The sequence below is a fragment of the Marmota monax genome, unplaced genomic scaffold (genome assembly GCF_021218885.2).
Source record: "Marmota monax isolate L192 unplaced genomic scaffold, Marmota_monax_Labrador192_F-V1.1 WCK01_AAM20220418_F8-fsc00012, whole genome shotgun sequence".
Taxonomy (NCBI): Eukaryota; Metazoa; Chordata; class Mammalia; order Rodentia; family Sciuridae; genus Marmota; species Marmota monax.
The window spans coordinates 23,886,058-23,913,349 of NW_026695227.1; the positions used below are offsets into that span (position 1 = coordinate 23,886,058).

Genomic DNA, 27,292 nt, shown 5'->3' on the forward strand with positions numbered 1-27,292 from the left:
AAATATCTGACATTTTTATATTGATTACATGTCCAGATAATATTTGGGATATATTGCATTAAATAAAACATGTTATTGGAATTAATTTCAAGTATGTATATTTCTGCAGGAGAGCACTATTCTAAAACCTCTTTTAATCAGCTATATCAACCAGTTAATACACATAGAAACTAAAGAACAATAGGCCAGGCACAGTCAAATCTCGTGGAGAATTTTTGTTCATTTTCACAAATTATTTCCTTTAACTTAATATTCTTTACATATTCAAGATATTCCTTAAAAAATAAAAAGGGAAGAGAAACTTGAAGTAACAGAGATGTCAATCTCACAAAATACAAATATTTCTATTTATATGTACCAAATAATCTGTAGAAATAAATTTCACTTTTAATTAAAAAAATTTATCAGTTTAACACTTACTTGAATGCTTGAGGTATACAATTTTATTCCCAAATTAATGTTCCTTAAATCACATTTAACTGGAAAATGGGAAAACTACTACTTTCCCTATCAAGTTGAAACTGATTGCCTATATACTTTTGTACTTCACTAGTTTGTGTACTATCTCTCCTAAGGATACCACTCTGAAATAATATGTAACTCTAAAGAATGAGGTGGATCTAATGTAATGACAAGGAAATATCTCATATATCATGTGAAAAGAGGCAACGTATAGAAGAGTACATAAGGTAGGAGCCACTTTTAGAACCATGTGTATGTGTGACACAAAAGACCCGGAAGAGGGCTGGGGATGTAGCTCAGTAGTAGAATGAATGCTTTGCCTACTTAAGGCCCTGGTTTTAATCCCCAGCACCACCAAAAAAATAAAAACTGAGAGGATGCACACCAAATGTTTTTAGTTGTAGACGAACAGGAAGGTTTTTTGTTTCTTTACTTCATATACTTTTAAATTTATTATTTCAATGAGGACATTTCATAATTTACAAATTTAATTTAAAACATATTGCTAATATTAATAAACTCCTCATCACCAGCTTAAAGGGATTTTTAAATTATTATCAGAAGCCATCATCACCTTCAACAATCTTCCCAAACCTTTTATACTACGATTGTGACCCTCCCCGACGAAAAACTACGATATAATAAAATATGCAAAATTGAAAAAATGTTAGATAATAATATTACTGGCTTTTAAAAACGAAATTAGTCCCTGATACAAAAAGGGCACTCTTCTCTAGATGTGAAATTTGATCCCCTCCGAAATTACAGCAAATGCTTTAGTTAGTAAAATAAGGGATGGCCTGTTGCCCACCCAATAGCTATCGCCCAAACTCTCTGTCCTTCTACCCCAACAACTCCAGATCTCTGATGTTGCTCTCCTTCCGCAGAGTAGCCATTCTTCAAGAGGAACCCATTTTTAAGTCTAGTGGCAAATCTTCATGGTCTGAACCAATCAGAAGAACTTGATTCCCTTTGCAAAGCAATTGTTAGATAGGTATTGCTGTAACTACAAGGGAAAGTGAAACCTTCTTCATAAAAATGAATTTTATTTCAGCCTCTGGTTGTTATCTGCCACTTAGAATTTCTACTGTCACTTTGGAGCCAGGAGGGAAGACCAAGATCACAGGGTGAGAATGGCAATGGGGACAAGGAAGGCATCAAGGTCTTTGATAAATTAGGCAACTGAGGAACTGCTCTCCACCTGGACTCCTAGTGACCCAGCATCCCCACTTAAAGACCATACAATTGTTCTCTGTTTTGATGCTGGGCACTGACTACCTAAACTTTTTTTTTCTCTCCAATATTGGGGATTGAACCAGGGCCACGTACATGCCAGGGAGGCACTTTACCACTGAGCTACATCCTCAGCCCCCCTAAAATTGTTTTTGACTATTTATTAGAATAATTCAGACATCATTCAAAAAAATTAAACATTTTATTGAGTACATGTTTATTTAGTAACAGCAACAGTTTCTCAATAAAAAGATATGCCGAATTCCTTCAAAACTGAATAAAACAACTTTTCATTATTCTCAAGTTAGAACCAAATGTATAATTCTATACTCTCCTTTAATAACTCCCAAAATACACAAAATACTTGGAGGAAGATATTCACATTTCTCTCAAAACAAAGTAGGTTAAGGTAAAAAGCAGTTACAGGGCAATAATCTCTACATATTGCAGTATACCATGATGCCTTCCTGCCACTTTGGAACTGTTACTCAAAATATTAAGACATCTTCAACCTTTTTCAGTTTTTTATTTCAGGAACTGGTGCAGTTTCTGACTGTCTCCTTCTCAAATCTGTTATAGCACCCTCAAAAACCACTGGTCCAACTCTCAAATACTGGTGACAATGCATGTGGACACAAGTCAGTTCTGAATAATTTTGAGTGGATGGCATATTCCTTAAAAATACTACAAGCCCTGGATTATTTTTGCACAACAAAAGTAACATTCCAATATTCCCTGAAGAGATTTTATATGACTATTGAAAACAGCTACGGTCCATCATAGTCAAAATCAATTTATTTTTTAACAGAATATTCACTGTTGCATTCTCTTCACCAGTTTTTAAAAGGGGTTGCTATGATGTATTTTATGGGTGTATATGCTCACATATTCTAATTGTACATGAAACTAAATCTAATCAAAGGTTGCACATCAGTTCTTAAGTTTGATATTAAGATGTCTGAGCACAGACCCTCCAACTAGTGTTCACAGTATTAGAGAGATAAGAGAAAATCTTTGCAAAAGCTCTCTTTTGTTTGAAAACTAAGTTTATAGAAAATTCTAAAGAAATATTCCCCTAGACATTTGGAATTATTAGAGATGAGGTGATAAAACAATTTTTTCAAAGTCAGACACTGATTTGCAGATCAAATTGATTACAGATTTTAAACTGCCCAGGCTAATATGCTATTCTTTATGCTATCCTATTATTTTTCATAATCCTGTAATTGCTAGATTTTGAATAACATCCTATTCACTCATAGCTTTTTCTTTTAGATTCTTATGCCACCTTTTAGACTTGTCTTAAGTTTATATAACTTAGTTTTAAAAAATCTAGCTTTATGTTCAATGAATTAAGAAACAACAAACATCAGAATAGTTTAGCCATACTTTAATAAGCAAAAAAGGGTTGCTTTGGCAATGTATAAAAGGATAACTATTATAGTACAAATCATTAATCTACTTTTATTAAATATTAAAATGCAGTAAGGCAATGATTACATCAAGATACTTGAAATTGCATTTCATAAATGGATAACTGGCCCCACACCTGACATATTGCACCCCTACTTTTATTTCCTATTTACTCTAAGGAATCAAAAATGTTACTTTATAAAAACAGATCAGTGGTCTTTCTAGAAACATTATAACTATGGTATTTATTACTTAAATTATAAGTGTCTAAAAAAAGAAGACAGCAACGACTAGGGATGCAGCTCAGTGTTACAGTGCTTGCCTAGCAGGCATAAGGACCTAGGTTCAATCCCCGGTACCAACGAAAAAAAAAAAAAATTCCTCTTAAGGTTTTCCTCTTTAATTAGTGTTTCTACCATCTCCTGTTCTCTTTAATGCAGCCACAATAGTTCAATTGAAAACCTCTCTACTGAGGAATAAAACAATGTGATCTACTGTTGAAGCTACCATTCAAGATGAGGCAATGATTCCCAAACTCAGCTCCTATCAGTATCATCTGGGAAAACTACTATGGTAGATTCCTGGCCCTCCAGACCTGATAAAGCAGTCCCTCCACCCCAGCCTCCCCTGGTGAATGTGGTTAGTCTTACATAATCCAAATTTAGTATTACAAAATCCAAAGGGCAAAGTTAAAATGGAAGATATTGTTTCCATAGGTCCCAGATCATACACTGGGATCCAGTAAAAAAAGAAAAAAGGTTGAATCACTAGTACTGAAAAATCAGTGAGCATCTATCTGCAGGGTCAACAAACCGAGGCCCTGAGCCTCCTGCCACGTAACCAGCATCTTTCCTGACCTGCAGGACTAAGGCAGACAGTGACCTGGGGTGGGGGTGGGGGCACAACTCCAAAAGAAAAGGCTTCCACACCATTCCTCTCCATCTCTACTTCTCAATTTTCCCATTTCATTCCATGCTTCCTTTACTCTGCCTTTTGTCCTTCTCTTATTCCCTTCTCTTTCCTCTCCCTTTCTCACTTCCTCTCTTTTCCTTCTTTTCTGATTACTCATTTACATCTTTCTTCTCTACTTTCTCTTCCTGAAAAACTCTTCCTTACATAATATAAGCAAATTCTTATTGGAGATATATGCCAGAAAACATTTGGCCTGAGGATAGGACCACCAGGGCCAAACAGAACCTAGAGCTAACACTGGTGTGGTGTAACAGACCAGGCAGGATGTGTTCAAATCCATTCTTTCTTCGAAGTCTCACCTTCTCTTGTGAGGCTCGAAGGGCACACTACTGGCTCCACCTAAAAACCTAAGGCTTAGTGAAGTCTAAACAGCATACCTGAGGCCTCTGACCATGAAGAGAATCCAGATCTTGTTCTCAGCCTGGTCTTCCTGTCACTCTACACTGCCATCTGATTGAAAGCAATGCAGCAATGCGTAGGCAGTAATAACATTGCAGGCTCAAAATGTCCCCAAATCACTTGGTTACTGTATGCATGATGAACTCTTCTTCATGAGGAAAAAATAATTTTCTTAAAATATAAATCACAAAATATATTTCTAAAGGTTTCCCAAGTTCATTTAAGATGACTATTTTATACAAATGAAGTTCGACTACCTTTTAATCTTTCCACTTTGGTGATACTGTAGCCCAGAGATAATTCTGAGGTCAAAACTGTGTTTTTTTTTAACACACAGCCTCAAAGAATATGTAGTATAATTTATGTCAACTGCATAGATATACTATGTTTTCTGAAAGACTTCTTATACTGAAAAACATATTATGTTCTCCAAGTTATCCATCTGTAATTTAACCTTATTAGATCTGAGCACTTCATTTCTTAAGAATTCTCAAGGAAAAAATTACCTTAAAGATAAAATTCAGAAAATTCACTTTAAAACTGTTATAGACGTTCTGTGATACCATTGACTTTAGGTTTTTTTTAAAAAAAAAAAAAAGACAGTTTTCACCATAACCCAATTTACGGTAAAATCCTCAATTAGTTCAGGTCTGAATAGACCAGAGGAAGAACCTTCCAGCTGGTCCACAACGTAGGCCACAGGACAGTATAAATAAGCCACAATACAAAGGAGACCACAGCACACAATCCAGTTGGATTAAACCATGACCACACTCTACACACAGCCATCCTCACACTGGAGCCCATAGGGCTGAGAGAATCCATTCAATGAGAAAAATCAAATCTTAATGAACTTACTAATATAGACTCATATCTTGTCAATAACCCCATAGTTTTTTCTTATTTCAAAATCACAATTATAATTGATCTACTAGGCCAGGAATTGTGGCACTCTAACTTCAACCTTAAGGCTGGCAAATAATTTCCAGTGGTTCCCAGACTAGTCAACATCGAAATCACCTGAGGTGCCTGTTAAAAACAGAATAATCATGTAACTTGTCTTTGTACCCTGATTCTAACAAACCAACTAAACAATGCCATACTGGAGATATCAGGGAAATCTGCTTAAGGACTGGATATCAGATGAGGCCAGAGGACTGCTGCTACTTTTATTAGGTACAAGACTCTGGAGTTGCCAAAGCATTCACAGTGATGTCTGGGATTTTAAGATACTTCAGCAGAGTGGGGGAAAATAGAAATAAATTAAACAACTCAAATATTGCCCAGTATTAGATTGGAATGGTGAGTACCATTGAACTATGTGCTCCTTACTTTTTTGTAATTTTTAAATCTCTTCTATAATATTTTTTTTAACAGACATCATCCTAGAGAGTATATCAGTCTCTAAAGGGTGAAGCTCAGGATATCTAGTTTTAACAAGCTGCCCAAAGAGTCTTATATAGCTAAGCAATGGTCTCATTTGTAGACACTTAGAAAGGGTCTTATATACATCAGCCAAAATTTGCAATTTTAGGATTCTCATTTTCTCAGCAAGCTCAATTTCAACACAGTTCAGGTATTCCACCAAGGCATTCTGCCAAGGAAGTGGGCTCCTGCTCTCTCAACCCATCTGTTCTAAGAGTACTGGGCTGCTTATCCAGTTCTCTTATATTTTTATTTGTTTATTGGGGGGGGGGGTGAGAATCAATTAATAATCTGCCTTTTTAAACCTTCCTCTCTCAATCTGTACCTGACTGGACTACACAAGATAGCAGACAACAAAGTACTGACTACTTCTTTCTACAAAGTCCTGATCTACATAAAGGACACTGTGTAGGCCAAACAGCATGATTTTTCCTTCATGAGTTCCCTTCTCTATTTAAGCATTAAAATATAAAGAGAGAAAAAGAAGATAGCACATAGCGCTTGGTAAAATGAGATATGTGCCCAAGCATGGTATGTACTAACATTCAGAATCTATAATTAACTACATAGCAGTCAAGAACACCAAGAGTAATATTTTTCTCAACTTCAAGGCTTGCTTTGAAAAATTAACTGTCCTGGCCAGGTGTGATGGTGCAAACCTATAATCCAAGGAACTTGGGAGGCTGAGGCAGAAGGATCACAAAGTCAAAGCCAGCCTCAGCAATTTAGCAAGCCCCTGAGCAACTCAGCAAGATACTGTCTCAAAATAAACTAAAAAGGGCTGGGGTTGTAGCTCAATGGTGAAGTGCCTGTGGGTTCAATCCCTGATACAAAAAAAAAAAGTGTGTGATGTTCAACAAGGCAAGATTAACCCAATAAAAATTATTTTTTCTGTAGTTAGATGTAACATTATTCTAATCCAAATCATCCACCAAGTTGTCTAATTTACTTAAGTAAGGCTCTATACATTTGCTTTTCAAAAATACCTTGCAAAGCCATTTTGAGGTAGAAGAAGTTTAAATGAACCACTTTTTCTACTCCATTGTAACTAAACTTACTGATCCAGGAAGTATATAGCTTACATATTTTGGCCCATTGCAGTTTCCACCATCAGATTAGCATTACTATTAAGGTTATCACTTTATTATCAACATAATTTTTTGCTTCCAGAATGCCCAGTAAAGCTGAAAATTTTCACTTAAAGTGATTTAAAAAAACAAAACAAAAAACTTCCCCAAATACCTTAGAACCCAGTTTTGGCAAGACAGTTTAATAATACATACAAAACAAAAACACTTTTTTTCCCCCTTTCACGCACACACACCACACACACATGCACACACACACACACACAGAATAATGCCTCAGAGTTTTCACTATTTTTCTTCTTTCTTATACAGCTCAATTTTTCGTGCAGCTTAGTTATAGTCTAAAAATAATTTTCAACACGATTGTCACAAAAATATTGTAGATCGGAGATGAAATGTATAAAGTACATAGATTGTCAATGGTTACATTGGTTACATCACATTTCTTGAGAAACAGAACCTTTTCTGTCCCTGTAAACAATTTTTTTCTCACATGTTTAAAGTGAGGTTAGTGCTGACATAAAATTATTGCTATACTCACAGCTTGAGTGTCCACCCTGTGTATGAGGTACGTTTTCCATCCATACACCCCTACCATTCTTACTCACTTGAGAGTAGGAGCCAGAGGAACTGTGCAGGCTATACTATAATATTTTCATCAACACTGGAATGACAGCAAGTAATGTTATGAAACATCAGAGATCAAAAAGTCTATCATTGGAGCCCAAAATTTTAACTTATTCTTCATTACATGAGTACACTGCTCATTTAACTTCTTCAGGAAAAAAATTACTCTGGAAATGAGTAATTCCTTCCTAAACATTTCATTCAAGACTATTCCTTCACACTTATCTTCTGCCACTTTGTTGTTTGCATCCATTTAACTTAGCAGTCACCAAGAATCACCTTTCCTTTGGTGGTCTGTCATAACGATCTCGTATGCTTTTCATTAGTTGCTTGATGAATATTTTGTAAATTTTTCCACAGTATGTATGCACTGTCTTTTGCAGTTCCAGTTCTAAAGGTTTTAATAAGGAACGGATGTTGTTATCTTCAAAAGAACACTAGAGGGGGAAAAAAAGAAGAAAAAAAGCAATGATACATATAAAAACTTAATTATTTTCCAAACAACTTCGTCAATCAGTTTAATATTAATAACTTCCATTTAATATCTCACAGAAAGTATATGTTCAACAAATATTTCCAATGAATTATACTGAACTACTAGAGATGGCAAACCCCTGGGGGAATGAGGAAAAGCTTTTCAGAGAAGGGTAACAGAAACAGCATCCCAAGCCAAGGGAAGAACATGTCCAAAGGCAGAGAAGACCCAGAGATACTGATATAAGATGAGCAATGCTCTGAAGATACCTGGTAAAAACTATTTAAGCTGGACTCACTTTAAAAAGGGATCCCTTTTTAAAAGGATTTGGGAAGTATTTAGGAAGGAATACTCATTTCCAGAGTAATTTTTTTCCTGAAGAAGTTAAATGAGCAGTGTACTCATGTAATGAAGAATAAGTTAAAATTTTGGGCTCCCAGCATCCCACCCCATTCCACCTTCCAAAAATCTCTCTGGTAACAGTCTTGAGGCTAAATTAGAAAGGAAAGATGGGATGCATGAAAATGAGGAATGCAATATGATGACATAGTTTAGCATTTCCCAAAGAGCCCTATCTGCACAAAAAGATCCCCACAATAACTACATTTGAGAATTGCTAAATGTTATGCAGTTTTCATAGGGATTCATACTCTCACATAAAAAAGTCCAAAAAGTAAACAATAAATACATCATTAAAAAATCTATAAACAGGGTTGAAGTTGTAGCTCAGTGGCAAAGCACTTGGCTAGCATGTGTGAGGTACTGGGTTCGATCCTTAGCACCACATAAAAATAAATAAAGGCATCTGTCCACCTACAACTAAAAAAAAAAAATTAAATACATTAACATCCTGATGAATATATTTGGGAACAGTATGGTAGTAGTTAAGAGAAAATAATTTGTAATCATAGGATTTTCATTAGGTGTATTTTTTAACTCAGTATTTTCTATTAGGCATATTTTTAATTAGAAAAACGGATGGGTCTTGAAAATAAAAGTTTACATTAAAATTTGAAGACAGTGAAAAATGCAAACTCACAAAGTAAATTCAGAACCTGAAATCTGAGAGATCCACATGACCTAAGATTACACCTGAGTTTCACTAGTACATTGAGGGAGGGAGAAGAAACGAAAGCCCCAACCTAAGCACAGCGAGTCAGTCTGTGGGAAGCCATGGGATTCAGCAGTGAAGAGATGCCAAGAGATCCTACACCTCAGCACCGCTTGAGCAACAAGACTGTGAACATAAACTGCATGAGACCATAACTTTTAGGTTGATTAATTTTAAAAATTAATCACATATACTGAAGATAAATATCTAAAATTGTTTTGAACATACACACACACACAAAAAAAAAAAAAGGAAGAGGAAAAGCTTAGCTAGGAACAATGTAATGAAAATAGTAACAGCACAAAAAGTGGTTGCTACATGCCAGATACCAATCTAAAAGTTTCATATGTATTAATAAATATAAACCTCATAACAACTTTACAAAATAGATAACAATATCCCCATTTCACAATAAAGCAACCAAGGCAAGGAGTAAGAATTTTCCTAGTTACAATCCTAGTAAGAGGTGAAGCCAGGATTCTGCCCCAGTAGCCCAACTCCAAGGTCCAAGCACTGAACCACAATACTGCAATGCTTTTCCAAATAAGCCAACAAAACAATGCTTTAAGTCTTCAAAACTATTGTCAAAGGATGAACCTCAATGAACAATGGGAAACTGAGAAAAGTGCTGTGCTATATATAGATATGCCTAAATGTGTCTGGTGTTGAAGGCGACATTGTCCAGTGACATCCCAACATGTACAAAACACACACCTGAATGACTGTGTGACAGGCAAGTAATTATGGGAAAACCAAACTGTGATATTTTTTTTAACTATTCTGTAACAGTAAAATGAAACATTTAAGAATTAGGGGAAGACTGCTGATTCCTAGGATTACATAGTACTTGTGATTTGGTTAAGTCGTTTTCATGGGATTTAAATCTGAATGTTTGGTTAAATATTTTTATTCCCTCACCAGTAGAAAAAAAAATTTCTGATAAATATTTTCTGAAATAAAATACAAAGTTGCATAAATTAGAACTCCTTCAGCCCACCGTGTGACACAGCAATTTGACCTTTAATGAAGGATATAAATTATCAAACTTGTATACAGCCTAAAGACACTGCATTCTGTCAGTCACATGAGCTGCACCTATGTGTCCCAGTCCCAAGCCACATGTGTGTGCCTTACTTGGATGGCAGGCCCTTTCCACACTGCAAACTATGCCTTACTCATCCTTCCCTCTACTTCTGAACCTAGTACTCATCATCCTTGGGCTCAGGTCAAATGCCAGCTCCTCTGGAAGCCTCACCCCATGCAGTTAATCATTCCCTCCTTTCATTGGCATAGTACCCAAATTTCTAGAAGTACACAAATTTCTAGAAGATCATGAAGATAGATAGATAGATAGATGAAAAGCAGAAAATAAATCATGAGACAATGATGATCATGATTAGGCAATATGAGGCATTTTTACAGAATAAAACATTCATGAAAAGTATGGCAAACTGGCAGTTCGATCCAAAAACCTTGAGTGTCAACACAATACAAGGAGGTACTGTGCAAAACTCCTTTTCAGACATAATTATGCTAATATAAGTGGTGTGTAAAGTAAATCAAAGTTAACACAGAAACACCAAGGAAATATAACTCTGAATGAAATACATGAAGCAGAAAATACCTCATAGAGTCATAAAATGTTTTGTTCCCATTTTGAATTTGTAATTTTTAAATAATTTTTATTCACTCAACAAACTAATATTTAACAAATATGTATGGACTACAAAAACTGATTTGCTGGCATACATAGCTATGCATTTGCATTTTAAACTTGGTTCATATCCTTTATAATTCATACTATTCACTGCATTCCATGGCTATGACTAAGCTACTGTCTGAAACTTGCATAAATACCCTTGTCTGTATGCAATTCTTTAAAAAATTACACTTCTTACTGAATTATAGATAAGGGAAGATAAGAGCACCATAAAAGACTGATTAACTTCATTAAGTTGAAAAATGGATAAATACAAACTGTAGTTAACACAGACCCAAAGCAAATGCAAAAAATCATTCATTTACTATTCGAAATCATTTAAAAAATAAAATCTATTTTTTAAAAACCAAAAGTAATTAATCAACTTAAAACTATTACTCATATTTTTAAGGATAAATATTTATAAACCAAAGGAAAACACCCAAACAAGAATGAAGAGATTTAACTTACTAATAATAGATTGTTTTTAAATGCTCAAGACAAAAGAATTGTGTTTTTACAGGAATGAATTTCTTTTCTATTCTGTACAAAAATCTCAAACCCCTATTAATGTTTTTATTCATTTTTATTATCTTCTGACAATCTGTCATACAACATTATTAAAATACAACATTAGTTTCTGAAGGTATAGAAGGCCTGTTAAATTAAAGTGAAAATCAACACTACACTTCATAATTCTTTAGCAAGTATAGTCATATCACGATAAGTGATTATTTAGCAACTTTATCTGTCAAGTCTACAGGACAAGAAACTTAGCAAATAGTACCTGAAAATTGTGGCCTTCAATGCTGTTGGCACCTTGTCCACCACCAGGTTTGATTTCCAGCAGAAAGCTCTATTCCATTCCCCATCGTGGTGGACTACCATGCCAACATGGCACAGCACTCCTCGTCCATTTGCTGCGTACCCACTGACTACCTTCACTACCAGGCAAACTGCACAGCTCCATCCTGACCTCCCCAGGACCCTTCCACAGCCTCTGAAGCTTGTTCTCAGTGCAGACTGGCCCACTCACCTGGCAAACTCATACTCATTCCTCAGGACCCAATTCAAATAACTCCTCTTCAATGAGGCCTCCCCAGGCCCTTCAGGACAAAACTGCTAAGCTTTCTTTTTCTAGTACAGTCTCTCTTACAATGGATCATAGTGTTTTTATTCTTATTGCTACCTGTGAGGCTATATGAGACAAGAGGTTTTCAGTCACAAGCAAATGAGAACCTTGTAAATAGGGGTCATAATCTCTTCTAACGCTGACACTTAAACAAAACCAGCACTCTTATTATTTATTAATGTTTTGTCTTCACACCTAAGACTAAGTACAGTCTGGCAGAGCAGGCAGTACATCTGCATGAGAGCTCAGTGGTCACACATACTCCCTATCTAATAGTGAATGAGCTGACGTGGAGAGCTCCTTGTTGCAGCATAAATCCAAAGCTGTCTCAATCTGCCCAAGCCTTGTCTTTAGCATATTCACAGAGACCTGGTTCATTTTCATTCATTTTAAGTATTTTCTATTTTCCCCTGTGATTTCTTCTTTGATCCATTTGTATTTAAGAATGTGTTGTCTGGATCTGCGGATGTAGCTCAGTGGTAAAGCACTTGCCTAGCACATACAAGGGACTCAATCCCTGGCACTACCAAATTAAAAAAAAAAAAAATTAATTTCACCTAGATATTTGTATTCATCTAAAAGTACATGTAGTATAATATTCTTCTCAATCCACTTTAATTACCCAAAAGGAGACCATAAAAACAAGAAAAACACACAGAAGAACAGATATCTGGGATAAGGGAAGAAGAAGGCATTATAGTTTTTTTTTCCCCAAGTCATTATAAAGCACGTGCTTAAAATAAACTTTATTACAAAAGCAACAAAAAAGATAAAGTAAACAAATAAACAAAGTATGAACATACTTCAGAATAAACAAAATATGTTAAAAATGTATAATATGAAAATTACAAAACATTCCTAAAAGATCAATGGAAAGGCAGCCTGCTGTTCTTGGTTAAGATGTCTCAACAACACCGTCTCAGTCTGTTTTCTGTTCCTATAATAAAATATTTGAGATTGGGTTAATTTATAAAGAAAAGAGGTTTATTCCTCTCACTATTCTAGAAATCCAAGAAAATAGTGCAAACATCTGCTACACTTCTATTGAGGGTCTCAGGGAGGAAAGTGGAGGAGTAAACAGGCACATGCAGAAGGTCAGGGGAGCCAGGCTTGCTTTCTAACAACCAGCCCTCTCAAAAAATAACCTCATCTCAGCCAGGTGAGAACTGTAATTCCAGAGACACAGGAGTCTGAGACAGGAGCATTGCAAGTGTGATGCCAGCCTTGGCAATTTAGTAAGATGTCTCAATAATAATAACAATAATAGTGGCTGGGGATATAGCCCGTGATAGAGCACATCTGTGTTCAATGCCCAGTACGTCAAAAGAAAACTATCTCACACACAAGGCACTGTTAATCCCTCACGAGAGTGAAGCACTTATGACTTCATTACTTTCAAAGGCCCTACTTCCTCTCAATACCATTACACTGAAAATTACATTTCAATAAGAGTTTTGACAGGGATGAACCACATCCAACACACAGCAACCAACAAATTCAATGTTCCCCGAGTAAATGTATAAAGCTAATATATTCCCAATAAAATTATCCTCAAGCTCTCTTATCAAGTGAAACAAGTTGATACTTGTGGGAAAATAAATATATAGTGGCTAGGAAAACACTGAAAAGGACAGGCTATGAAGAAAGGATAGCCCTACCAGATTTTAAAACATAATAATAACTAAAACAGTATGACACACAAATGGATAGACCAAAGCAACAAAACAGAAAATACAGAAACCACAAAGAGAATTGCAGTATATGATAAAGTCAGTATCTCAACTCTTTGCTTTGATAATAAATAAACTTTTTAAATAAATGGTATTGAGACAACAAGGAAGCCCTTTGGAAAAGGATCAAATGGTATCCATTCCTCATCCAAAACAAAAGAGTAAAGGTAATAAATGAAATAGTGCATGGGAAATTCTCCTATAACTGGTTCTATCTCCCAAGTGTAGGTAGGAAAAGACTGATAAACTTGATTACATAAAAATTTTTAAACAAACTCTGAAGGGCATGAAATGTCATCAGCAAAGTCAAATTGGGAGAAAATATTCACAGTAATATATCACAGATAAAGGCTAACACCCACAATATACAAAGAACTTTTAACAATTAAAGGGAGGATCAAAACTCCCTTATGAAAATAGCTGTATAATTCTGTACATATGCTAAAAATCACTGAATTATACACTTGAAATAAGCGAACTCCATACTTTAATAAAATTATTTTTCAAAAACCTGTAGAAGAATAGGTGAAAGACAAGAAAATTCATTCCCAAAAATATTAAAGTGGTTCTTAAATATATAAAAAGATATTCAACTTCACTTGTAATAAGACCAGTGCAAATTAAAACTCCACCAAGATTCAGTTTCTGAACTGACACATTTTTTAAATCTTGATAATACATTCTATTAATAAGGATGTGGGCATGAACTGTTGGCAGGAATGCCAACAATCCTTACAGAGGGGAAACAGGCAGTATCTTCACTATAATAATCTCACTCCAGGAATTTACCTTGAAGATTCACCTCCCAAATACACATACACACACAGCAAGGCCACTGCACACTGCTACATTATTTATAATCCAAAACACTAGCATCTACCAAATGTCCTAACAAAGAGATTGGTACAGATATTTCCAAAATATTTTAAGTAAGGGGAAAAATAAAACCCAAAGAACAAATGAATACATATACTACCCTTTATGTAAGAAAAGAAAAATTATGAAATTATAAAACAAAATTATAAAATTATAAAACAAGCATTCACACATCTTCCCTTCTTACAAATAGAAACCTAGGCACACAAGCCAGAAAACGACACAGGAAACTGTGGGGGAAGAGGGTTGGTGGGTAAGGGACAAGGAAAGAAGTGTTACATCTGAGTAAACCCTTACGTGGCTTTCACTTTTTGAAGTGTATTAATATTCCATATATCAAAAATATTGTATCAATAAGAGTAGAAAATAAAAGCTAAAACTAAAAACTTTCTGAAAAGAAAAAATGGACCCAAATTTCCTTCAAATAAATAAAATAATTACATTGAAAGGGAAGGACAAAGAATTACTTCAGGTAACTTCTGAACACAGCATTGAGTGTTTACCCTTGTTCAGGGGCAGGGGAGGAGGAAAAAGGGCTGGAAACAAATCCAGAACACTTCAGCAGTTTGGTTTTGCGGGGTGGGGAAGTGAAGGTAATGGCAGAATGAAACATTTCTGAAATCACTTTAAATATATTATGGGGTTAAGCAAATAAGGAAGTGTATTAGTGTTAGAAGTAAGGATTCTAGGGGCTGGGTTTGTGGCTCAGCGGTAGAGCGCTTGCATAGCATGTGTGAGGCCCTGGGTTCGATCCTCAGCACCACATAAAAATAAATTAATTAACTAAATAAAGATATTGTGACCATCTACAACTAAAAAAAAAAGGAAGCCAGGATTCTAATGGTAGAGTTAAAAGGGTATAAAATATAGGGTAGAAGAAGGCAAGAAAGAGCTTGAAGGAACGGGCTACAAGTGGAGAATCAATGAGAACACCTGACTACATGTCTGAGCTCACATCTCCTACTGTCACTGAAAGGGCTTCAAAGCAAAGACACTCTTGTAGCAATAAATAAGCCTAATATCCAGAGCCACAAAAGGGCACAAGAGCACCTTTGTTGGATGACTAATTTCAGAGATAGGGCAAGGAAAGTATTAGATAAACCTAGAGTATTTTGTTGGGACAGAAAATAAAAAGGTACTCAAAAAACTATTGGGACATGTCAAAATGGCACAATAAGTAGCCAAAAAATGCTCTCCAGGACAAAATCTGAAACAGCTTCAGCACCAACACAGAAGGGAAGAATATTATAAATCACTGGGGGAAGGGGAATAAGTACCAAAGATTCATACCAATTACATATAAATGAATAATAGGGCAAAAAGGGAGGGCTAGGCTCTTCCTTACAGAAGAAGGCTGAACCCAAATGATATGTGGAAGGAGTACTAGAACTGGACAATCATCAATATGCAATTGCCAGAGTAAAGACTGATCTCGGCAAGAACCAACAATGAATGCTAAATCTAGTAGGGAATCTAGGAGGGGGAAGTTGTGATAAAAAGCAGAACATCTGCATGATTTTTAAGACTGTCCCTACAAACTTCTTGCAAGAGGAAAAATTATTATATTGTGGAGAAATTAACAACATTTTGATGGAGTAATCAACATCAACAAGGGGCAGACAAAGGTGACTGCACCTACAACACAATGTCACATGGTGCTTTGTTCAGGAGTGCACATCCTGAACCTAATCAGAGGGAGCGTCAGATAAGCAAAATAAAGAAAATTCTAATTTAAAAAAAGAGTGATGGTAGTGGCAGCGAAAGGGCGCTATTCTCCAAAAAGGCCAATATCTTAAAGGACAGTGAGAAACTGTTCCTTGATCAACAGAGAGTACATATATAAAGACACATGAAATACCAGAATCAAATTTTCAGAGTTTAATATTGGTATTATGGTTAATAAGAGAACTTATTCTTAGTAAAACACACAGGTTTTTGGGGGTGAGAGGCTAACAGGCAAATGGTTCAGAAAAACACAATGTATAGGGGGAAAAAACAATGACAAAGCAAATAAGGCAAAAATGTTAATAAGTGATGAACCTAAATAAGGGATTTATGAAAATTCTTTGCATTTTTTTTGTCAACTCTCCATAGTAAGTTTGTATGTTTTTCCAAATGGGGAAGAAAAAAAACTTACATTTCTCAGTGCTTCATAAACAGCTCTAAATGCTGGCTGCTTATCATCATGGTAAACACCTCTGTTCCCGTGAAGAATAAAGATTCCTTCATCTTCTGCTTCTTGGCAATTGCTTCCATATATACAATGATCTGGTCGATAATTCCATTGACACGGAAAAACAAAAAGGCTTTCTAATATTTAAAACAAACAAACAAACAAAAATGAAACAAATACTAATTCTACAGAATCAACATTTTGCAAAACATTTAGTTTAAAAATATAACCCTTACAAAATAAGACTTAAAATAGTATAAAATACAGTTGGCATTTAAATCTCTCCAACTAAATCATATTCAAGAAAAGTTTTACTCTGTCTCAAATATAAGTAACAACCAATAATAAGTCAATATCAATATTCTGTGATTTTTTTTTACAAATGCAAAGAACAAAAGAAATTTAAATGATTACCTGGATTATGAAAAAACATAATATTCAGTAGATCTTGATCACCCCACGTGATGTTTAATTTGTATTTTTTAAGCAATGGCATAAGTATATCTCCCCATTTTAGGTGTACAGTTGTCATATCATTCTGTTGATAAAACATTAAAGAGTCTCAGAATTCCAATTTTAAATGGCATCATGATAGTTCCTGATTCTTCCTTTAGCAACCATTACATAGACACAAGGAGAAATGCAAACTCCTTCTGCTACAAAACCAAGTGATATTTATAACCCTAATTGTGAGAAGAGCTGTCCAGTAGGAGAGTGGAAGATAGCAAAAGATATCTGAAGTTACATGTAGGAGTAATAAGACTAATAAAATCCAGGAAAGAAAAAATAGTAATAGTTTAATTATAACTTAATCACTACTTTTTTTTTTTCTTTTGTGATGCTGGTGATCAAACCCAGGACCTCATGCATGCTAGGCAAGTGCAATATCACTGAGCTACATCACCAGTCCTACATCTCAATTTTAAGAGGAGGACCATGAAAAGGTGAAAGTTTTCAACTTAATAAGAAAAAAATTTTAATGACTATAAATACTAATATACATGTACACTTGTTTCAAATACATTTTTTAAAAGGTCCACTGAATATACAACAAAGTTTATAGTGTCACTTCTCACAAAGGCATGAAACTTGAGAGAGAGAGCAGAGTAGGCACTTGTCCTTTGCATACATTGAATTATTTGAATGTTTATAAGAATAATTTTGCTTTGTAAATTCTAAAACCAGAAAAATCCAGTTCTAATTTCAGCAAATCTATGACCAAAATGAATACTGCATTAAGACCAATGAGCTTCATTTTAAAATTGTGTATGCTTTTGGAAATAGATTCATTATCATTGTCGGCCTACCCGTAAATATAAAATTTACAAGTGTCTATTCATATTATGCTCCAATAATGCTAGAAACTGGGAACTCATTAGTTTCCCAGGATTCATTAATCCACACCCTTTGGCAAGATGCTCATTGGTATTACTCTGCTCACATGGCTATCTACATCAACACAAATACTCCATCACATACATCTTTCAAATACATAAAAATAGTTTGCCCTTTTCATACCAAATATTCTCTTTTCCAATATTTTCCAATAATTCATTTATGTTTTCAATTCTAAAACATTCATCTGACTGTTCTTTGCCAGTTACTAGCCACTGAGGTGCTATTCTATGCACTGTGCTAAATATTCTGAATACAAAGCTGTACAAGAGATGCACCTGCCCTCAGTAGGTAAAGAAGACAAAAACACTTTACAAAGTAATATGTAGCCAGACAGGAACAGGGTACAGTAAACGTACAAGGAATGTGTTCCTAAGGGCCTAGTTCACATTATTCGTTTTTTCTCTAATTTTTTTAAAAAATAATAATTCTAATTTTTTTTAAAAAGAGAGGAAAGAAATACTCCAGTAAGGATTCAAAATTACAAATATTATAACCCAAAATACAAAGTAATAGCTAATTAATGTGATATCATTGTCTATCAAGTATTAAGAGATACAAAGAACAAAAAGAATTTTTACTATTTAAATTTTTGCAGGGGCAAGGGATACAGGGGATTGAACCCAGGAGCACTTTACCATTGAGCTACATCCTCTTAAAAAAAAATTTATTTTGAGATAGGGTCTCACTAAGCTGCTTAGTGCCTCGCTGAGTTGCTGAGTCTGGCCTTAAACTTGTAATCCTCCTGCCTCAGCCTCCTGACTAAATTACACTTTTTAATATATGTAACTATCTGTGGGAGGTGAGAGAAATGGTGGTCAAAGGTGCAAACTTCCAGTTATAAGATAAGTAAATTCTGGAAATCTAAAGTACAGTATGGTGACTAGAGTTAATAATACTAACACAGATACCTGCAATTTAAGAAGAGAAAGTTTAAGTGTCCTTTCACTCCAGACACACAAATGGTAACTCTGAGTGGTAACAAATGCATTAATTTGACTGCGGTAGTCAGTACATTGTTTATACATATATTAAATCATCATGTTATACATCTTAAATATATAATATACAACTGGCTATTGAGTTATAAAACTAGTCATTGTTTCCTATCCTTATAGTTTATTACTGCTAATAACTTTTGTCAATTCAACATTTTTTAATAAAATGTTTTTGAAAAACCCTTAAAAAATAAAAATATGTTACAATATCAGGTTGGAACTAACCAGCCATGAAGAGTGAGAACTTGGTGATAACAAAGCAAATAAATACTCTAAAATAAAATCTTTATCCTAAAGGGGTAATCTTGTGCCTTTCCATGTGATAAGAATTATGGGATGACATCCACATATCTGTTTGTAACAATATGGGAAGTAATTGGAAATAATTCAGTTGTATGGCTAAAAATATAAAACTTTAGATGGGAAAATAAATTTAAAATCCATAAAATGTATGGAATCATCTCAGGAATCATAAATACAACAATATTTGAAAATGAAGCAAATCTGAACATGGTTTCACAGGCCAATAATAGGTCATCTGTAACATACAGCAGTAGGTCTGAAGTAAACTGGACCTACTGAACTAGTGTGCAATCAATTCTCTCATCTTTTTTTTTAAGTCATTAATGCACAGAAGAAAAGAAAGTTTAGAGATTATTTCAACTCCATTTCTACATTTCTAACTAGCTACAACATACCACAAACAAAAGGAAAAGTGAAATGGGAGAAACAATTGAGGTATTTAAGAACAGCATCTAATTAAGAAGCAAGAAAAAATAGTAATGGACTTAAAATTATATAGCTATATTTTAATTTTTTAAATCAAATAATATTATAATAAACTATCTCTAGTTCTTTGCAACACTAAATTTCTCAAAATTCTATAAATTTCAAATGCAGTTACTGAGCAGTACATTATTTCTTAGCAGATAATCTTACAGCACCATCTTCTGGTATAATATTACCAAGCATAGTCTAACAATCACAAAATCAAAATCATGTTATAATGCCAGTTTTACTCAGTAACACATCATGGACCATGAAATTTAAAAATTCAAAATACAGTAACAAACTGGATACCTAAAGATGTTTGTTCTGTGTTAAGAAAGAGCAGAAGTCACCTAGCACTAGTCTCGTTAATGCATTCAATTCTGGGAGAAAAAAACTGAGATGGAATCAAGATTTTCTAAAGGTTCAGAAACTGGAAGGCTAAGAGAATGAGGCTTACTAGAGTAATAGGATGTAAGGGCAATCGGTACTATCAAGACTTCCCAGACTGGCCGGGTACAGTGGCACAATCCCAGAGACTCAGAGAACTGAGACACGAGGATCACACGTTTGAGGTCAGCCTGGGCAACTTAGAAAACCTCTGTCTCAAAATGAAAAATAAAAAGGACTGGGGATGTAGCTCAGTGGCAGAGTGCCCCTGGGTTCAATCCATAGTACTGGGTGAGGTGGAAAGAAGATAGTTCTAAGACTGAAACGCTGACACTCGGTGGTGATTGCTACAAGCCATACAGCCGCCCATACCAAAGGAAAGAAGGAAAAACTCTAAATGAAGCAAAGATTTAAATCCAGCATGTACAAGGGACAAATAAATTCAACAATGTAAATTCTATCCACCAGAAATCAGAAAAATATGAGATAGGGCTGGGGTTATAGCTCAGTGGAAGAACACCTGCCTAGCATTCATGAGGCCCTGGGTTCAACAACGACAAATGAAAGAAGGAAAGGAGGGGTGGAAGGGAAGAAGGGAAGAGAGAAAACCATATAACAAATAAGCCCATATAGATAGCCATGTAAACATATACAGAGACTCACAAGACGTAATATCCCTTAATGTTTAATTTAGTCCTAATTAGTTAGAAAGGAATAAATGGTGGGTATTTGCTCAGAAGGTACTGTTTTTAGCTAACATTTAAAATCTGCTCCCTCAGACTGGGGAGGCAGCTCAATGGCAGGGCATCTGCAGAACATGGCCAGGCTCCCGATTCAACCCCAAGCACAGCAAAAAAGAAAACAAAGAAGAAAAGAAAACCTGCTTACTATGTGTCATGCTCTGTACTAAACATTTTTAATTAATTTCTTTTAAACTAACTCAGATAAGTCCATTTACTATCTCTGCTTTTCGCTGAGAGAACTGACGTTCAAAAGCTAACTAACTGGCCAGTGGTTAAGAAGTACCCTGGTGGCAAAGCTATACAGAAAGCCAATTTGACTTCAGAGTCCACAAACTACAATGACTTACAACTTACTGTACTCAAACTAACCTGCCTAAACTTTACTCAGAACATAGTGATGATTCAGAGTACATCATCAGTGAAATTAAATAATCTGACTCTTCTACTGATCCCACAATTTGATGAGAAACACACACGAATGTTTTTAACTTTCAATATAGCAGCATAATACAACATTTATATATGTCAGCCACCGTTTTCACTCATTTAATCCTCACAAAAAGCCCTAGGACACTGGTACTGTCATGCCACCATTCCACTTCACAGAGAGAAAACTTAAGCCTGGAGATATAATCAAAATGTAACCAAAATAACTGAATAACAAAAAAAGGTGCCAGGCCAACAGCTGTAGTCTACATCCTTAACCACGACCCTGTGTTGCCCTAAAAAACATCACACTTCAGGTTCCAGTGTCCTGCAGGGAGAGCCAGGGTGATGGCGCCCACTGTCTAGCACCCTGCCCCTGCTCTTCACCATCTAGTTCCACCCAGTCCATTAAAGAGCACACTGTGGCCACTTTTTTCTTCAATAATTCTATGTAAATAGAAAAATTCTGAATAGTCTGGATTTTAATAAAAGGAAACTAAACTATAAAGCAAATAATTTCAAAAGAAAACCAGAAAAATATCAGCCAAGCACCCGCCTCAGCGATTCACCTTGAAGTACTTCCTTCTCATCCGCGTCATGTTCATCAGCATTACTCCAGAATTCACTCCGGTCTTCCCATAGTATGGATGCCTGGCAAAGCGATTGTACCATCCAATTCGAGGCTCCTCATGTTCTGGGGCCATTGCAGCAATTTGTGTGGAATTGAATTTCTTTAGTAAAGACCAAATATCATCAACTGGTCGTAAAAAAAGGATATCAGTGTCGACATACAGTAGCGAATCAACTTCTTTCAGGATTAACTGTAAGGAGAGATATTTGAAACATTAACTATGTATTGATTTAATTTAAAAACATAAGAGGATTTAATTATAGAAAATATACCAAAGAGATAAGCTAACTAACATTAATTTTTTTAAGTAATTTTTCCTAAATCTGTCATTTTTGAAAACAACATAAAGAAGATACTATGCTAACTTTCATATCAACTTTCAAGAAGCTAAGCAAACAAACCAAAGCCAAAAATTCAAAATTAACAATTGGGAAGATAAAAGCATTATCCTCAAAAGATCAGAAAAGGAATGTTTTTCACAATGAAAAAAATAACATTAACATATGGTAGATTCTTATTTCAAATCTAAATTTCCAATCATGAAAAAGTAAACCAATACAAATTAAGATCTTCTGAATTTGTCCCCCTCAGCCTATGACATCAACCCCTACATCACTTGGTATCAACTAGTAAGAGTCATAAAACCAAACTGGAAGCCAGCCTTCCAGTTCCAGAGTCGTTGGTCTTATTTCCATGCTTACTATCTCCTGATAAGTAAAAGAAAATGTGCACTTAGGAAGGGTGAAGAATTGTCTTAGAAGAAAAAAAAAATTGGCCATGCTGCACTTTTTGAGAGACACTGTGTCTCCTACATGTACCTTCCACAAAGATGTTCAAGGATAATTCCCCAAGCTGTATGTGCAGTCTGCAACCTAAAGTTAATACTGTCAATGTACATCACTGGCATCAGACCTGGCTCCATTAACATCTGACCTCTATTCCTTCTTAGAGAGAAAACCATTCAAAGCAACTGAATGAGTTACACTTATAAGAAACATTATTTTGACAAGAATTACTAAAAATTTATTTATTTTTGTGTGGAACGGGGATGGAATCTAGGACCTCACATATCCTAGGCACTCTACCACTAAGCTACATCCTAGACCCCAAATTTTTCATTTTTAACATCATTTTTATTATAGTTTTGACTTACTCTATATAAATTTTTTTCTAAATATCACATGCACATGTGTATTTGTTTAATTAGATTTATATATTAACTCCTCATAAATAATCAGTGTAAAAGTAAGTTTTAAAACAACAACACTGTGGCAGAAAAAACTTACTGGCAAGAATAACCTCTGGGAAGCACATGGTTTAAAGAGTTTTTTCCACTCCGCTGCATTCTCACTTGGAAAGGTAATGGGGTATAAAGTGTAATTAAATGTTTGTAGAAATGACCAACTGTCAAGCTGAAAAATAAAAAATAATATTTTCTTTAAAAAGAAACCAGTTTAGATTTGTTTTACTTTCAATTTGCTCCATAATATCATAAACCAATAGTTTAAAACAAAAGAGCTAAAAATTAAGATCATGTACATCTTATGTTATACATTGAAAAGAAAGAACTCTTCCGTCATTGTCCTTGTTTTTATTCAAAGCCTAAAAGTCATAGTAATATGCCAGAAAGACTTCACCCTTCAGATCCAAGACACAATCAATTTATGAGGGTATGAACCAAAAATATTAGAAAGTTGAAAGAGCTTTGCAAGCTTTCATGTCCCTTAACTTTACATAAGTACATACTCTGAATCCCTAAACAAAATAAGGTCAGAAAAATTAGGTACTAATCTTATTAGCAAAATATGTATAATAAAAATGTTTACACTCAAAGTCAGACTAACATAAAACTAGTTTGTCCATTTATATATAGTTTCAATGTGCATGAGAATTCTTGACAAAAAAATATTCTGATAATTATACATCCAATGACAGTTCTTTAAAAATTATAAAAAGAAAAATATACCTAAAAATCTATAATGAACATACTCCTTGAACTGTTTCAAACTCAGGTAAGCACTTACTATCTATTACTTTTGCTTTAACAGAATTGTTTTTGATTAGTTTTTTGGGTTTTATTTTGATTTGCTGTTGCCCAGGCTGGCCTCAAACTCCTAAGCTCAAAGGATCTTTCTGCCTCTGCCCCCTGAGTAGCTGGGACCACAGGCACATCCACCAGTCTATCAGGCCTGGCTTTCAAATTGTTGATTCAAAGTACCCAAAGAGCAGCCAGAGACAATGAGGAGGAGGGGATGGCACGGCAGGAGACTAACTAGTTTCTATAGCAGGTTGTTTTAGAAAACAATCCATATAAAGATGATCTTTCTGAGTTATAATTGTGTTTAAGGAATTTTAAAAATTAATATATTCCAACATAGTTTATGTGAATACCTGCATCAATACTCTGCTTTGGTGTCTCTGTTGATTATTTTAAAAGACCAACCTTTTTATTTTGCCTCCCAACTTAGAGACCCTTTCAATACAAATTTCAAAATAAAATCTTTTGCATAAAAATGCAAAAAGAAAATGCAAAATGCAAAAAGAAAACTTCTAACATTACAATATTTAGTTATTTTTTGATACGAAAAGCATGTCCCATCAAATAGTTGATATTCTTTCATCAAAAGCAAAACCAAACATTTTTAGGATTGCTTATTATAATCAAAGAAAATCTAAATTTCAAAACGTGGTATAGAGGCTACATCTAAAGTGAAAGAATTAATGATTTATTTTTAAAATTACCTTTTCAAGTGTTTCCACAATGAGTAGCAGTAACTTATACAACAAGATTTATTTTTATTTTTTAAAAACAATAAAACAATCCAAAGAGATCAAGATCACTAAAGTATGTAACAAAAATGTAGATGCCAGAAATATTTTCAAGTTAAGTAAATTTCTACACCTCTTGGAATCAAAGATTTAGACAGAAAAGTAAAAGACTTGAAATCACAAGTGGTATTTTTCCCTTGACATGTAAAATGAACTAAAAAAATAGACCAAGCATCAAAATCCAAATAAGGTTGAAAGTATAATTTAGTGGGTGTGGGGCTGGAGAATGAGAGAGAATTAATAGTCTTTAGCATATCACCATATCACAAATAAGTTCTCTTAAGAGAATATCATGCAAAGCGAAATAAGCCAATCCCCCAAAAAAAAACAAAGGCAAAATGTTTTCTCTGATAAATGGATGCTGATCCACAGTGTGTGTGGTTGGAGGGTGGGGTAGGGAAGAATGAAGGAACTCTGGATTGTGCAGAGGGGGAGTGAGGAGCTGTAGAAATGGGAAGGACAGTAGAAAGAGACAGACATCATTACCCTATATACAGGTAGAGCCAGAGGAATGAGAAGTTGTGCTTCGTTTGTGTACAATGTGTCAAAATGCATTCTACTGTCATGTATCACTAATTAAAACAAATTTAAAAATTTTTTTTAAACACAAAAAATAAAAATGTTCTCCCTGTATCTGATCTCCAATCCTTTCTTTAAAAAATATTTTTTAGTTGTATATGGACACAATACCTTTATTTGATTTATTTATTTTTTTGTGGTGCTGAGAATTGAACCTAATAATGCTCTACCACTAAGCCACAAACCCAGACCCTGATCTCCAATTCTTGCACAGTAATTCTTGTTCTTGTTAAGGTTACAAAGCTGCCCTGATTAAAAAGTACATTATCTACCCTAATAGTTAGGCATGGCCATATTGACTAAATTCAGACAAAGAGAATACTGGATTGGCAGAAATGTCACAGCTCTGCCTAAAAGTATCCTTAAAGATAGGGAAGGGATTGCCCTTCTCCACTCATTCCTCTCTCCTCATTTAGAAAGACTACAGGTGTGACAGCTAGAACTTGAGTACACATCTTGGATCATGAGGTTGAAGCCTCATACTGAAAATGACTCAGCCAAAATCAGGAAAAAACAGAGCCCCTACTACAGAGGCTACTTTTATATGTGAGAGTAATAAACTTGTATCTCGTTAATCAAAATATCCTGGAACCGTAGTAGGTAAATTAAAATCTTCATGCGTGGCAAAGGACTTTAAGTTGCCTACTCCTGTTCACAGACAAACCTTCCTCTGGACTCCTAGGGGAGATAACTACAAGGAATACTCTCCAGTCTAGGAGGACAGAGTTACAGAAAAAATATTTTTGCACAATGAAGGAATAAAACAAAACTAGTATACTGTATATTAATATTCAACTCTATGACCTTGACTAAGGCTCAAATACTTACTCTGTCTTTAAAGCTATCATGTAGTTGGTCCTCAGCAAAAATATGGAACTGAAGAGGTTTGATGCTGAAAATGATAGCTGACTTCAGCATGGTCAGAGTTTCTTCCAGTCTTTCACCACAGGCAACTACAGCAAGATGCATTTTCTCAGGAGGCTCTATTTTCAGACTGTACCTAAGAAGAAAGAAAAACATATTTTCCAACAGTGTTAGCACATTTACAGGAATATGGTGTTTTTTAACCATGTTCAAAAACAGAAGTTCAAAACTTCTATTTAAAAAGGCAAAATAAATAAATAAATTACAATGCAGAATCAATCAATCATATATTTCTGTACTTTCTCTACCGATGTTGCTCACTAGGAATCACTGAACACAAAAAATTAATCCTTTCTCACTTCTCCCAAAAATACATGACAGCATCACTGTCTCTGCCATGTAGGATATAAGTTAATTCATTACTCATTCTGGATACCTTAGGGCCTGAGGGCTTAATTCTCTCAAGGAGCCTGTGGAAGAAAAAAAAAAAAAAAACCTTAAAACATTCTTATTTCATCTAAACCCTTCCCACACCAACTTCCACTAAACAGCAGATCCCTGTGAAGCAAATCAGCCATAATTTCATCCATAAATATTTTGGTATTACATCTAGCCTTAAACCATGGCCAATAACAAGAAATTTCCTTTACATACTATTTTTAAATGTCACACATTCGGTCCCATTGACCAAATATTCAGCAAGACGCAAACATTTCTAAGAAGACCTAAAACATACCAGCACTAATGTGTCTTTGTGGAAGGAGAGATGTCCCGAGTACATCATGGCCAACATTGCCACAACCCCTTCCAACACAGAGTAGCACAGACTCCAGGCTTAAGGGGCCCAAAACCTC

The 27,292-nt window shown here is 34.9% G+C and overlaps 1 protein-coding gene across 2 annotated transcripts in view; it reads right to left on the bottom strand.

Moving 5' to 3' along the window:
- Positions 1-1,878: 1,878 nt before the first annotated feature.
- The window catches only part of Gxylt1 (glucoside xylosyltransferase 1), a 43,973-nt gene continuing 18,559 nt past the window's right edge, over positions 1,879-27,292 (bottom strand). For both annotated transcript variants that reach the window (XM_046435997.2, XM_046435998.2), the window contains 6 exons: positions 26,403-26,574; positions 23,453-23,578; positions 22,105-22,356; positions 17,230-17,353; positions 16,780-16,952; positions 1,879-8,056 (listed from right to left, as the gene is read on the bottom strand). In XM_046435997.2, coding sequence (XP_046291953.1) covers positions 7,895-8,056; positions 16,780-16,952; positions 17,230-17,353; positions 22,105-22,356; positions 23,453-23,578; positions 26,403-26,574 — 1,009 coding nt within the window. In that variant the 3' untranslated portion in view covers positions 1,879-7,894. The remainder of the gene's footprint in view (positions 8,057-16,779; positions 16,953-17,229; positions 17,354-22,104; positions 22,357-23,452; positions 23,579-26,402; positions 26,575-27,292) is intronic.